Source organism: Aethalodelphis obliquidens, unplaced genomic scaffold (genome assembly GCF_003676395.1).
Source record: "Aethalodelphis obliquidens isolate GAN/ISIS:26980383/991018 unplaced genomic scaffold, ASM367639v1 scaffold38, whole genome shotgun sequence".
Classification (NCBI taxonomy): Eukaryota; Metazoa; Chordata; class Mammalia; order Artiodactyla; family Delphinidae; genus Aethalodelphis; species Aethalodelphis obliquidens.
This window is the reverse complement of record NW_020837982.1, coordinates 8806086-8819960: the sequence shown is the minus strand read 5'-3', so window position 1 is coordinate 8819960 and position 13875 is coordinate 8806086. Positions and strand designations below refer to the sequence as shown.

The window sequence follows — 13875 nt, the reverse complement described above, 5'->3', positions numbered from 1 at the left end:
TTTTTTTAAATTTTTATTCATTTATTTATTTACTTTTTTGGGCTGTTTTGGGTCTTCGTTGCTGCTGGCGGGCTTTCTCTAGTTGCAGTGAGCGGAGGCTACTCTTCGTACCAGTGCGCAGGCTTCTCATTGCAGTGGCTTCTCTTGTTCTGGAGCACAGGCTCTAGGCACATGGGCTTCAGTAGTTGTGGCACGTGGGCTCAGTAGTTGTGGCACACGGGCTTAGTTGCTCCATGGCATGTGGGATCTTCCCGGACCAGGACTCGAACCCGTGTCCCCTGCATTGGCAGGCGGATTCTTAACCACTGTGCCACCAGGGAAGTCCCTATACTTCCTTCTGCAGCCAACAAACACCTAGTTGCCAACTCCATAGCAGAATGATATTACTGGATTTATATTTTAGAACCATCACAGTAGGATTGGATAAAGTTGGCCAACTGGCAACGAGATCCAGCCTTTTTCTCCTGTCCCATACCCCTAGAAAATGGCATTAACTATTTTGTATGAAGTAATCTTTAGTAGCATTGTAAAACAGGAAGGGATGTCCTGGCAGATCAGAAATTCTGAGGTACCCTCAAAAGGCAGAAGGCAGAGAGATCTGATGGAGGGGGTAGGACTGGCTACATAGTTTGTGGGGCCCTTTGTTCAAAAAGACTAGGAATTTCAAGATGGTAACAGCAGAGCATAAACTCGAGCGTGAGACTCTGCTATGCATGGAGACTCGTGTGACTGCTAAGGTCAAATGCCCATAAAACCAGGCCAGGAGAGAGGAAACCATAACCTCAACCCTGTACAGAAAGGTCCGGAGCCAAAGGTAGGGGCAGCTCAGAGGGAATGTCAGGGTCATGGGTGGAGAACACAGGAACAAAGGAAGGTTTTGCAACTGTCCGGGCTTCCATGGTAGAGAAGCCAGGTGACTGGGCTCCCCATTCACCCTGCCCACCAACTCCTGCTTGTACCAAGCAGAGGCATCTGTCCCCAGGTGTGAGAAGGGCTGAGTTTGAGGGACAGGACACCCTGCGGGGCTGAAAATACCCAAGAGGGGCAAAGCAGAAGCTAATGGCTCAAGTCACCCTGCAGCATTTCCTACCCTCCCCAATAATAAGATGACAGCAGCTTGCAGTAAATAGACATATCACATCACTCAGAGAGAGGCTAACTGCAAACACAAAGTGCAGTATGTATCCCAATATTACTAAATATAAGAGGAAAACCAACAATGTGAAAGAAAGATACCAAACTCAATGCCTGAAGGAGAGGACAGGAAAACGGATCTGTGGGTTCCTTCAACCAACTTAGCATCATAATCATGAATGGCTCTCAAATTTAGCAAGCACCAGAATCTCCCAAAGGGCTAGTTAAAACACAGATTCTGAGCCGTGCTGATTTCTGATTCAGTAAGTCCACAAGTCATATTTCTAATTATTTATTTATTTATTTTTGGCTGCACTGGGTCTTTGTTGCTGTGTGCGGGCTTTCTCTAGTTGCGGTGAGCAGGGGCTACTCTTCATTGCAGTGTGCAGGCTTCTCACTGCGGTGGCTTCTCTTGCTGCGGAGCACAGGCTCTAGGCGCGGGCTTCAGTAGTTGTGGCTCGCGGGCTCTGGAGCGCAGGCTCCGTAGTTGTGGCGCATGGGCTTAGTTGCTCCGCGGCATGTGGGATCTTCCTGGACGAGGGCTCGAACCCCTATCCCCTGCATTGGCAGGAGGATTCTTAACCACTGCGCCACCAGGGAAGTCCCACACAATTCGTATTTCTGATGGTTTCCAAGTGAGGCTAATTGTGTTGGTCCAGGGACCACTCTTTAAGAATCATATATCTAGAAATAAGGGTATAAACTAGAGTCAGAGGGTGAGTGGCAGGAAGAAACAGCTCTCTGGAAAGCTCGAGGCAGAGAAGTTGATCAGGGACACCTAGGCAGTGACTGCTCCCTTTGTCTCTATGAGAATGTGGCCTTGATGACACTAAGTTTGTTTCAGAAACAAGAAGGGCCCTGATTGTAGAGTCTCTTAAGTGACAGCTCATAGACTATTAGCACAGCTTATTCTGGAAGAGATATGTAAACCCTGAGCATAAAGGATTAGTGATACGGCAAGATCCAAGCGGAATTTATCCCAGGAATGAAAGATTCTTCAATATATGAAAATCCATCAGTGTAATATGCTATATTAATACAATAAAGGACCAAAACCACATGATCATCTCAATAGATGCAGAAGAAGCATTTGGCAAAATCTAACATCCTTTCATAAAAGCTCTCAAGAAACTGGAGGGAATCTCTTCAACCACAGAAAGGACTACAACAAAAAACCTCACAGCTAACATCATATTTAATGGTGAAAGACTGAAAAGTTTTCCCCTAAGATCAGGAACAAGACAAGATGTTGGTTCTCATCATTTCTATTCAATATTATACTGGACAGTCTAGCCAGGAAAATTAGACAATGAAAGGAAATAAAAGGCATCCAGTTTGGACAGATTGGACTACCTCTATTTGGAGATTGTATATATAGAAAATCCTAAGGAATCCCCCCAAAATAAAACCAATAAATGAGTTCAGCAAAGTTGAGGTATACAACATCAATTTACAAAAATAAATTGTATTTCTACACACTTGCAATAAACAATCTATAAATGAAATTAAGAGAACAATTTTGGTTACAATAGCATCGAAAAGAATAAAACGCTTAGGAATGAATTTAACAAAACAAGTGTAAGACTTGTACACTGAAAACTATAAAACGTCATTAAAAGAAATTAAAGAAGACCTAAATAAATGGAAAGACATTGCATGTTCATGCGTTAGAAAACTAATATTGTTAAGCTAGCAATACTTCCAAAATTGATCTGGAAGATTCAACAACAATCCCTATCAAAATCCCAGCTGGGGGCTACCCTGGTGGCGCAGTGGTTGAGAGTCTGCCTGCCGATGCAGGGGACACAGGTTCGTGCCCCGGTCCGGGAAGATCCCACATGCCGCGGAGCGGCTGGGCCCGTGAGACATGGCCGTTGAGCCTGCGCGTCCGGAGCCTGTGCTCCAAAAGGGGAAAGGCAAAAAAAGGGAGGGCCCCGGAACCGGGAAAAAAAAAAAAAAAAAAAGGGTGAATTTTATGATATGTGAATTATGTCTCAATTTAAAAAAGAATTTGGCAAGACCTGCTTTACTTGGACAACGTTAATGACAGCTGTGTGTTTCCTTAGACAATTAGAACCAAGCTCGATCCTGCTCCATGTTATAATCTCACTTATGGATCTTTGGGTAATTAATCCAATCTGAAGTGTGTGTGGTCTATTCCCATCCACTTCTGACAGACCAGAAAACTGAAACTTAAAAGAACAAGGAGATAGAGACTCTAGAAAGCATGGAATGAGTCCATGACATCTGTGAATCCGTATCAGATTGTTATGAAAAAGAACCAACCAGAGCACATGAAAATGAAAAGATGATTGTTAAAAAAAAAAAAAAGAAGAAGAAGAGTTGATCAGAAGAACGGAAACAGCCAAAGAAGAGAAAAGTTGGGGAGCTGTTGATGAGTTGGAACAAAGGACTACTTCCAGAACCCAGCAAGAACCAAGAAATAAGAATAGGCAGGGCAAGCTGAGACATGGTTCCAGCAACTATCTAAGTTTTGGAAGGAGAAAACATAGTTAAAGAAATACTTGAAGAAATAATCAAAAGAAAATGTCACAGTAATAAAAAAAAAGAGGACACTAGGTTCAGACACAGCAAACAACAAAACCTCATCTGCAAACTTGGCTGTGACTTCAGAATGCAAAGAATAAAGCTTTTAAAAACTGAAAGCTTCAAAAAAAAAAAAAAAAAAAAACTGAAAGCTTCAACAAGAGGGAAAAACAGATTACCCACACATTTGCCTCAGACTTCTCACCAACACCACCAAATGCGAGAAGGCCATGAGGAATGTCTTCAGAGATAGTTTGGAATACGATTATTCCAAAAGGTGTAAAGGCAAAATGAACACATGCTGAGAAATGCAAGGGCTTGGAAAATGACTATCCCTACCTGACAGTCCCTATCTGAAAGAATTACTTGAGGAGACATTCTAATTAACAGAGGAAGTAAATCCAAGAGGAAGTCATGGAATTTAAGAAGCAGCGGTGAAAACTATACACTAAGGGCTTCCCTGGTGGCGCAGTGGTTGAGAGTCCGCCTGCCGATGCAGGAGGGGACGCGGGTTCGTGCCCCGGTCCGGTAAGATCCCACATGCCGCGGAGCGGCTGGGCCCGTGAGCCATGGCCGCTGAGCCTGCACGTCCGGAGCCTGTGCTCCGCAACGGGAGAGGCTACGACAGTGAGGGGCCCGCGTATCGGATAAAAAAGAAAAAAAAAAACATACACTACAAAGGGTGAACGCTGGCACTTCCCTGGCGGTCCAGTGGTTAAGACTCCACGCTTCCACTGCAGGGGGCGTGGGTTCAATCCCTGGTCTGGGAACTGAGATCCTGCAGGCCAGGTTACCTAATGTAAATCATACCTCAATACACTTAACTGAGGAGGGGGAGGAGGAAAGGGGAGGGGGAAGGGTGGGAGGAGAAGAGGGAGGGGATTACAGCGTTACAGTCAAGATCAAATAAGAAAGCCTGGATCACTCTTACCACTCAGCATCTATCTGGAGATCCTGTGCAATGCAATTTAATAAGAAAAATAAGTAAGCTGGGTAAATATTGGCAAGGATATAACTGTTGAGATTTGTAAACAATGTGACACTCTACCGAAATAAACCCAAACTATTAGAAAATAAGAAAATTCAGCCAAGTGGCAGGAATTCAAGACACAAAGATTTCAAATACACAGCAGACAAATAATTTATATCCAAAATACAGGGAAAGAGCTCCTAAAAACCAAGAAGAAAAAGACAATTCAGTAGAAGATGAACAAAAAGCATGACTAAGAAACTCAGAGAAAAAGAAAATGGAGTTGGGCAACACATTATGGAAAGATGGTTGCTCTCACTAGCAGTCAAGTCAGGACAAAGCAAAACAAGAAAATGTCTTCATCCGTCAAGTTGATGATATCAAGTCTGGTGACACTGTGGGGAAATGGCTCACCTAATCCACAGCTGGTGTGGATATAAATTTGCACAATCTTTTTGGAAAACTGTTTAGCAGTATCTATTACAGGTTTCAATGCTTATACTCTTAACCCATGTATCACTGCTTTAATGATGAAAAATTCCAATGTTTATCACTACACAGTGGTTAGATAAGTTATGGTACATCTATTATAGAGAATACTATAGTACAGGTAAAAATAATGAGTCAAATCTATAAATACTCACAGGAAAAGCTCTCCTAGATCTACTACTAAATGGAAAAAATAAGTTAAATTGCAACAATGACATCTAATATCTATCTCTAGAGAGATACCCTCCACGTTGATATACTTTGAAGTGAGGTCTGCAATTGAAGAAGTAGATAAGGAAGACTGGTTTATTTGTATTGATTGTTTATTTGTATTGTTTGTTTATTTACAACAAGAATATATTCAAGTGGGCATTCCCTGGCGGTCCAGTGGTTAGGACTCTGCACTTTCACTGCCGAAGGCACGGGTTCAATCCCTGGTCAGGGAACTAAGATCCCATACGCCACAAGCCGTGGCCAAAAAAAGAGGAAGAATGTATTCAGGAAATAATATGGTTATTTGTACACCAATGTTCATAGCACCATTATTCACAATAGCTAAAAGGTGAAAACACATCCATCAATAGATGAATGGATAAACAACACATGGTAGATATATGCGATGGAATATTATTCAGCCTCAAAAAGGAAGAAAATCCTGTCACATGTAACATGAATGACCCTTGAAGACATGCTAAGTGAAACAAGCCAGACATAAAAAGACAAATTCTGCTTGATTCTACTTATATGAGGCACCTAGACTGGCCAAGTTCATAGGAACAGAATGTAGAACGGCAGTTCCCAGGGGCTGGGGGAAGGGGGGAATGGGGAGTTATTGTTTAATGGGGACAGAGTTTCAGTTTGAGAGGATGAAAAAGTTCTGGAGCTTCTTCATCCTGGTGGTGATGATTGCACAACAGTGTGAATATATTAATGCCACTAAGCTGTACGCTTGAAAATGGCTAAAATGGTAAGTTTTATATATTTTACCAAATTTTTTAAAACACTAAATAAAAATAACAAGACAAGCAATTGTAAAAATAATAATAAGGTGGACTGAGCTGATGCCAAAGGATCCCTTTCCATGAAAATACTGGGTAATAGGGACTTCCCTGGTGGCGCAGTGAGTAAGACTCCGCGCTCCCAATGCAGGGGGCCCGGGTTCAATCCCTGGTCAGGGAACTAGATCCCACATGCACGCCGCAACTAAGAGTCCGCATGCCACAATTAAGGAGCCCGCCCGCCACAACTAAGACCTGGTGCAACCAAATAAATAAGTAAATATTAAAAAAAAATACTGGGCAATAAATATCCAAAAAAAAAGTAAATATGTAACCGAGCTCAAAATAAAGAATGGATAATATACAAGTGCCAGAAACAAAGAGGGAACTACAATCCAGACACAAAAGCAGAAGCTAATGTAGAGAAGAGCCCTGGAAGACTCAGATGGATAAAGGCTCCAGGGCTAGAGGCTGAGAACAGTATTGCTGTTAACTCCACAGACTTGGCCTCAGCCTGTGGAAGGTGAGGAGCTAGAGCAGCGCCCCCTGTGTAGTAGGGATCCGTGAAGGGCTGCTCCACCCATAAAGAAACATTAAAAAAAAAAAAAAAAGGGCTTCCCTGGTGGCGCAGTGGTTGAGAGTCCGCCTGCCGATGCAGGGGACACAGGTTCGTGCCTCGGTCCGGGAAGTTCCCACATGCCGTGGCGCGGCTGGGCCCGTGAGCCATGGCCGCTGAGCCTGCACGTCCGGAGCCTGTGCTCCGCAATGGGAGAGGCCACAACAGTGAGAGGCCCGCATACCGGAAAAAAAAAAAAAAAAAGTCTTCCGGGGAAGCAGCCAAAAAACCATTCATAGACAGTGGGAAAGAAAAAAGTCACACATGCGTAATTAAAACCCTAAGCCCTTGCCACCTATGGGTGTGGGGTCTAAATTTACACCACTCAAGGAGAATGGAACCGCAAAGCTGTAAATTTAGCATATAAAATGTCCACAATTAGTGAAACACTCAGGCCCAGCAGAGACACAAGACCAATCACTAGAAGGATGTTTTCAAGACCTGGGGGACACAAGATTCCCATAGAAAAGAAAAGGGTGGGGTGTTGACCAAGATGAGTTCACAATAAAAAATGAAGAAACGGGCTTCCCTGGTGGCGCAGTGGTTGGGAGTCCACCTGCTGATGCAGGGGACACGGGTTCATGCCCCGGTCTGGGAGGATCCCACATGCCGCAGAGCGGCTGGGCCCATGAGCCATGGCTGCTGAGCCTGTGCGTCCGGAGCCTGTGTTCTACAACGGGAGAGGCCACAACAGTGAGAGGCCCATGTACCGCAAAAAAAAAAAAAAAAAAAAAAAATGAAGAAACAAAACCCATGAGGTACAGGTAGCATGTGCGCAGGTACACACACATGCACACACACATACCAGAATTCGCGCCCTCAAGAACTGGAGATACCAGAGGAGCCTGAACGAACCTATGCAACACAGGCTCCAAATGACTGAGATTAAAGATGGGCCATAGAACATAATTAAGGTTCAGAAGGAAGAAGCTCAGCTCCGTTTGGAACTTGCAGAGCATTAAGTGGTTCTGAGATGTCCAGGTAGAGGCAAGTAGGAGCCTCCTTAGAATATGAGTCTGGAGCCCAGGGGGTAGGTCTTGGCTAGAGATGAACTTGGGGGTCATCACCAGGGGTAGCTGTGATTGGCCAGGGCCTGAACCATGGCGGGGGCTGTCTCTGCAGTGAGCCCTGCGTTTAAGGGCAGGAATGTGGAAGGAGGCAGGGGTAGAGCTCGATCTATAACACCAATTTTGATTGCAGCCATTTCCAGAAAGTGTTTTTAGAACTTCCTCTCCCCAAAAGAGTCCCCAGAGGCTCTCTCCTCAGGCCCCTGACTCAGCCTGTCTTATTGCACTGTAGCCGTGGCCATGATCCTCTTCCTGTCTGCTGTGAGCTCCTACAGAGGTAACAAGGCCAGCCTGCTTGTCTTTATTTCCCCACCATCCTGGGTTGAGCCCACGTCTCGGCTCCAGAAGTGGCTGCTGGAATGAATGAAATCGGCGTGTGTGTTCTGCCATGTTGTGGGAATTCACATCATGAATCCACAGAGGAATGGGACTCAGAAGGAGCCAGAAACACGGCTGGTTTCCTCTTCCTCACCCCTCCTTCTCTCTCTCTCCCTCTTGCTCCCCATTTCATACTGGGAGGAAACAGCATCAATTCTTGGACTCAGGCAAGCCACTGCCCCTAATCCGACCTCTCATGAGCTCCATGATGCATTTGTTAGAACTGTGTTTGTGAAAGACCTTTCACTCTTCTTTCCCCCTTCCCACGTTATAATGACCAGGCACTGAAGGCACTTTGCAAGTATCAGCTCATTTAATGTGTGCAATTTGTGTGCTAGCCCCATTCTGCAGATGAAGAAACTGAGGCTCTGAGAGGCGATGTGACTTTCCTGGCCACAAAGCCATGGGGTGGCAGGGCCAAGGTTCAAACCCAGACCTCTTAGATTCCAAAGCTACGGTTTCAGCCTTGCCCATCGACCTCCATCTGCCTCCTCCTCCCCTGCCCTCCCAGCTCACACTGCTTCTCACTCACCTCCTCCTTAGCTCACACTGTGTCTGAGTCACACATTCCTTGGCAGACAAGCGCGGGTTGGGATGGGAGGGGATGGCCAGATGGGTGGTGAGTACAAGTCTCGGTTTGTCTTTTCATCACTCCAAGCATTGTCCCAGGGAAGCACTTGGAGTCCATGACCCCTTCTGGGCCCCCTCCGGGTTCCTGGGGTGAAGGAAAGAGTAGACAAAGGGTCCATCTGCAAATGAGTAGCAGGGAAGACTGGGAAATTTCCTCTGGACTGGTCTTGGGTACCAGACTCAGAGCCCACTCGTTCTGTGAATGTGACAGTGGCCCAGGAGGGCCTTGCCGTTAAGACTCTGGGTTGCTCGGACTTGACTCTGCCGGGGCTCAGAACTGTGCTGAGCCTTGGTCCAATTTGGGAAGCAAAGCCCTGGTCTGGGAATCAGGAGACTGAAGGTCTAAGTGTGATGCTGCCCCCAACTTGGAGGACCTTGGGCAAGATGCAGCTCCTCTGAGCCTTGGGTGCTTCGTTTGTAAAATGGAACAGTCATCCCAGGCCTGTCCATTTCTCAGGATGGGCAAGCTGGTATGGGGCGGGCTCTGATCCAAGGAGGCCGGGATGGGGGAGGGTAAGAAAAGGAACAGATGCTGGGCTAAGACAGCTACCGCCAAGATGGTCAACACCAAAATGGTCATTCTCTTGGGCTAGGCCAGGACTGTCTCACTGAGCGTCTCCTGATAGGTAGCCTGGCCCAGACCATGACAGGAAAGATGGGGCCAAGAGAGGAAGGAAAAGAGGAGATGGGAAGGAGGGGAAGTAGGAGGAGTGATATATTAGGTGGGGACGAGGGACAGAAAAAGCTAACAGAAGCAGAGGCACCCTGGATCCTGGATAGGGTTCTAGCCCCAGCTCTGCTTCTCCCTCCTGTGTGACCTTAGTCAACTACAGTCCCTCTCTGAGCCTCACGTTCCCCATATGCCATCTCACATTTTATAAGCTCCTTGGTTCCATCCTCCACTTGCCTTGTGAAGCCTGGGTCCATAGGTTCATCGTCAAGAATGCTTCCTTGAGACCCCCTCTCTTGCCTCCTTCTAAAATTCCTGCCTCTCCCCTCTGGGCCCAACAACCCTCAGTTTAAGGGTTGACCCCTTTATGTTTTGACTTACACTCTGTGACACATCGCAAGGCAGAAGCCTTAGCTAAATCACCTTTGGTCCCTCCTACCAAGCACTGATACATAGTAGATGCTCAATGAACATTCTGTTCATAACATGAAATGGTCAGATGGACAGAAGGATGGATGCCTAAAAGAATATGCCTGCTTTGTCTGCTGATTAAGCTCCTGGTCAAAACTCCCCTCCTTAAAAAGCCTCTGGGCGAATCCCCAGCCATAACCTTCTTCAACAATTCGACCAAAGGAAGTTACAACCCCAACTGCTGCCCCTCTCCCCTGCCCATTCCCAAAGGCTTTCCAGTTGCTACCCTACATTAACTAGCAGATTCCAAGGAGCTTGGACCCTGCCGCCTGCCCTTAATTACCCATGCTCCTGGGTGGTCATCCAATGAACACAGGAAGCTCTGTTGAAGTATCCTAGAGTTTTTCTGCCACAGAAAACCCTGCAGAAGTCCCCACGAGGATTCCTGCAGGTCACAGAATTCAGGGGTTGTAGGCGAAGTTCCCAGACAGATAGATGACTCTTCGTAGAAAACCCAGGTTCTAGCCCCAAATTGCCGTCATTTCAAACTGCACACTGTCCGCAACACACACATGTAGACACCCAGCCAGGAGAGAAGCAGAACCTTACCTTGATGCTCCTCCAGTTTCCCCATGGTCTCGATCTGCTCCACCAGGTCATTTGAATTCCACTGGCTCATCCCAATGAGGATGGCGTTCTTCCCTTCGGCCACCTCCTCTGTGGAAAGAAGTAAAGATGGGCATGAGTCGGCAGGGCTGTGTAGAGGTAGCCCTAACAGAAGCCTATGTCTCAGGGAGTATTTATTTCTTCCTTTGAGTTGAGGAAGATGTCAACTATTGAAGGTGTCTATAGTTACAGACAGGTATAAGACATCCAGGAATTTTTCATTGCAAGAAGGCATGGTTGTTATACCCTACTGGGTCTCCACATGTTACAGCCAAAAAAAGTAACAAGGGAACAGTCATGAGAGAGGCTGAAAACTCACAGAAGGCTCCATTCCTAGCACTCAGAGTGGTATTTCCTGAAAGGCAGTGTGTTTGGGAAGAAAAAGTAAAGCCTTACCACTAGGTGGCAGTTTTTCTTTGGGTGAGTTACTTGGCTTCTCTGAGCCTCAGTTTTCCTATCAGTAAAATGGGACTGGCAATGTTTAATCATAGCGTTGTTGTAAGGATTAAAGGAGAGATAATGAATATAAAGACCTTGGTGCACAGGGGGTGCTTACAGATGGGAGACATTAAGGTTACTTCTTCACGTGAGGAGTGAGTTGCCATCCTTGTTTGAGCAGATCAGGATTTGAGTGGTGTAGGAGCGGCTCTGGAGTAACTGAGAGAGCAGAAGACTTCTGCCTCTAAGCAAGCCTTAAGCTATATGGAACCCTTAACCCACATCTCAACGTTATGAACCTCTTAATGCTTCCATTCTCCCTTTAGTCCTCCCCTCAACCCTGTCTCTATCCTTGCCCTTTCCCAGTCTGAGCTCAGAGGAGTTGGTGAGGTCATATTCCCTAACACACTGAACACAAGCCCCGGGGTCCCACACATCAATTACACACATCTGGTGCAGTCCCTCATCCCTGAAAGGGACATTTCCTCAAGAACAAACCCACAAGAATGCCCCCTCTCTCTCTTTAAAGAGACAGGCCTTCCTGGTGAAGACCTTTGTGCCTTTTCTCATACAGCAGACATTAAAGGGTCATGAGGAGAATTCTTAAGCTCATCGTAACCGAGAACAAAGAGGTAAGACCCATTTCACTGCCAAAGAACTTCACAGAGCACATGGAACCAATATGGTGAATCTAAAGCTTGGGGATCTGTCCAGAGTTCTGAACCACTCAAGCTCAGTCATCCAGACCCCATTTCTGGCTGGGACACCACCTCCTCCTGCCTTATTTGATTATTTTATGTGATCTACTTAACACCACTTACCAAATCCTTAGTATGCACTGAGGTCGTTAGAAGTGTTTTACAAACACAAATGTATTTAATTCTCATAACAATTCTAAAAAAGTACATATCTCCATTTTATAGACAAGGAGACTGAAGCATGGAATAGTTCAGTAACTTGCCGAAGGTCACTGGCTAGAGCCAGGATTTAAACCCAGATATACTATTTCAAGAGTCCTAAAATCCTGCCCTCCTGATGGCCTGCCTGTCCTGGACATCCTGTATTGGCTGCCCAAGCACCACACGCCACCCGACAACTTCCTGAACCCGGTGTGTTCCATCTGGGCACGGTTTACACCTCTAGGCAGCATCATGCTCTGGGCAGAGCCCTGACTGGGTTCCAGTCCTGAGCTGCTACATGTGAGCCTGTACCTTTACAGATGTCCCTCAGCTGTTCCTCTTTTCTTATTGCTTACGTGGGAATAACAGCTCTGGTTCCACAACTCTTTCTAGCAAACTTTCATGAGGACGACTGACATAGTAAATTTGAAAGGGCTACACAAGCCAGAATGCTGTAAACAAGTAGCAGGTAGTACTATTCTTGGGGAAGCAGGGTCACCAGGGGGTTAAGAGCTCCGTTCTGGCGTTAGATCGACTCTTTTCAATCCCGGATGCACCATCTGCTAGCTGTCCGACCTTGGACGGTAACTTATGTTTTATGAGCCTCCATTTCCTCATCTATAAAAGGACATCACAGTAATGCCCACGTCCTAGAATTGCTGTGAGGAGTCACTCAGATGACGAGACAGTGAAGGTGAAGTGTGTACAAGCACGACTAGCACACGGCGGGAGCACAGATGTGCGTAACAGCACAGGAAGATGACGGTACCACCATTACCACCACCACCAGAGCATGTGGAGTTATGCCCCAGTTCCAGCTATGCTGCTGCCCGCCCGGCGGCGTTTTGTCCCGGCTTGGGGGCGGGGCCGCCCGCCGGCCTGTAGCCCGCCTTGGGTGCGCGCGCCTCCCGGCTCAGCTCCCCAGGCAAGCAGTTTTCTGCTTGTTCGTTTAACGTCCCTTCTGCAACGGAGGGCTTCCTGAGCAGCCGCTGCATGCAGCGTGAGACCTGACCTCCATCCTGTAGGGATTCAGCTTTGTGAAAAACACAGTGGGAAGCTGACACAGTCAGATGAGTGAGCTGGGGCTCTGGTCCAGTGCTGGGTATACAGCAGGTGCTTGCACGTCCTAGATCCTGGCTCTTCTATAATGCGTGATCCCTCTCTCACGGTGTGTGTGAGGCTATCAGAACCCCGAGAGGCTTCCGCATCTTTTCCCTCTTCCTTGTCTCTGCATGACCCCCCTCCATCTTTCCCTCTCGGCCTTCTGTCTCTCTCTCTAGGAAATGTATCTCCTCTCAGACTCTCCCCGTGTTCCTCCCTGCTTGATGCCCATCCCTGACCCAGGTCCCTTTCCACTGATCTCCGTCCCTCTGGGTCCTGGGGTTTCTCTGTCTCAGGCTCTCTGCCGTGTCTGTCCCTCCCTCTGGGCCTCGATCACAGTTACTCTTTGCTCTCGCTCTGTCTTTATCCCAGAACCTGTCTCTCTCCTCTCTCTGGGTGGATGTGTCTCTTTCTTGATCTCTTCTCTGGGTTTCTCTGGGTGCCTGCCCCTCGGAGCTTTCCACCTCTGCAGGCCTTCTTGGTGTCTCTGATGTCTCTCTCTCCTGGGTCACTGTCTCTCTTTCAACTCTCTTGGTGTGGCTCTCTTGGTGTCTCTCTTGGTGTGTGTGTGTGTGTGTGTGTGTGTGTGTGTCCCTCTCTCCCGTCCTCTCTGAGTCTCTCTTGCTCTCTTTCCCTCTCTGCTTTCTCGTATTTTCCCTGGCTTCCTTGCACTCTCTGCTGCTCCCCCCACCCCCCGCCCCAGGCTTCATCCTGCCTGTCTCTCCAGCCGCTCCCCGGCCCCCCACCTCACAGACGAGATTTCTCTCCTTCTCTGGGCCGCTCCTCTGCCCCTGTGCTCAGTACTCAGCCTTAGACACACACACACACACACACACACACACACACACACACACACACACA

The 13875-nt window shown here is 47.1% G+C and overlaps 1 protein-coding gene across 3 annotated transcripts in view; it reads right to left on the bottom strand.

The window, feature by feature from the left end:
• The window catches only part of PITPNM3 (PITPNM family member 3), an 88335-nt gene that overhangs the window by 50935 nt on the left and 23525 nt on the right, over positions 1–13875 (bottom strand). For all 3 annotated transcript variants that reach the window (XM_027130782.1, XM_027130784.1, XM_027130783.1), the window contains exon 3: positions 10520–10627. In XM_027130782.1, coding sequence (XP_026986583.1) covers positions 10520–10627 — 108 coding nt within the window. The remainder of the gene's footprint in view (positions 1–10519; positions 10628–13875) is intronic.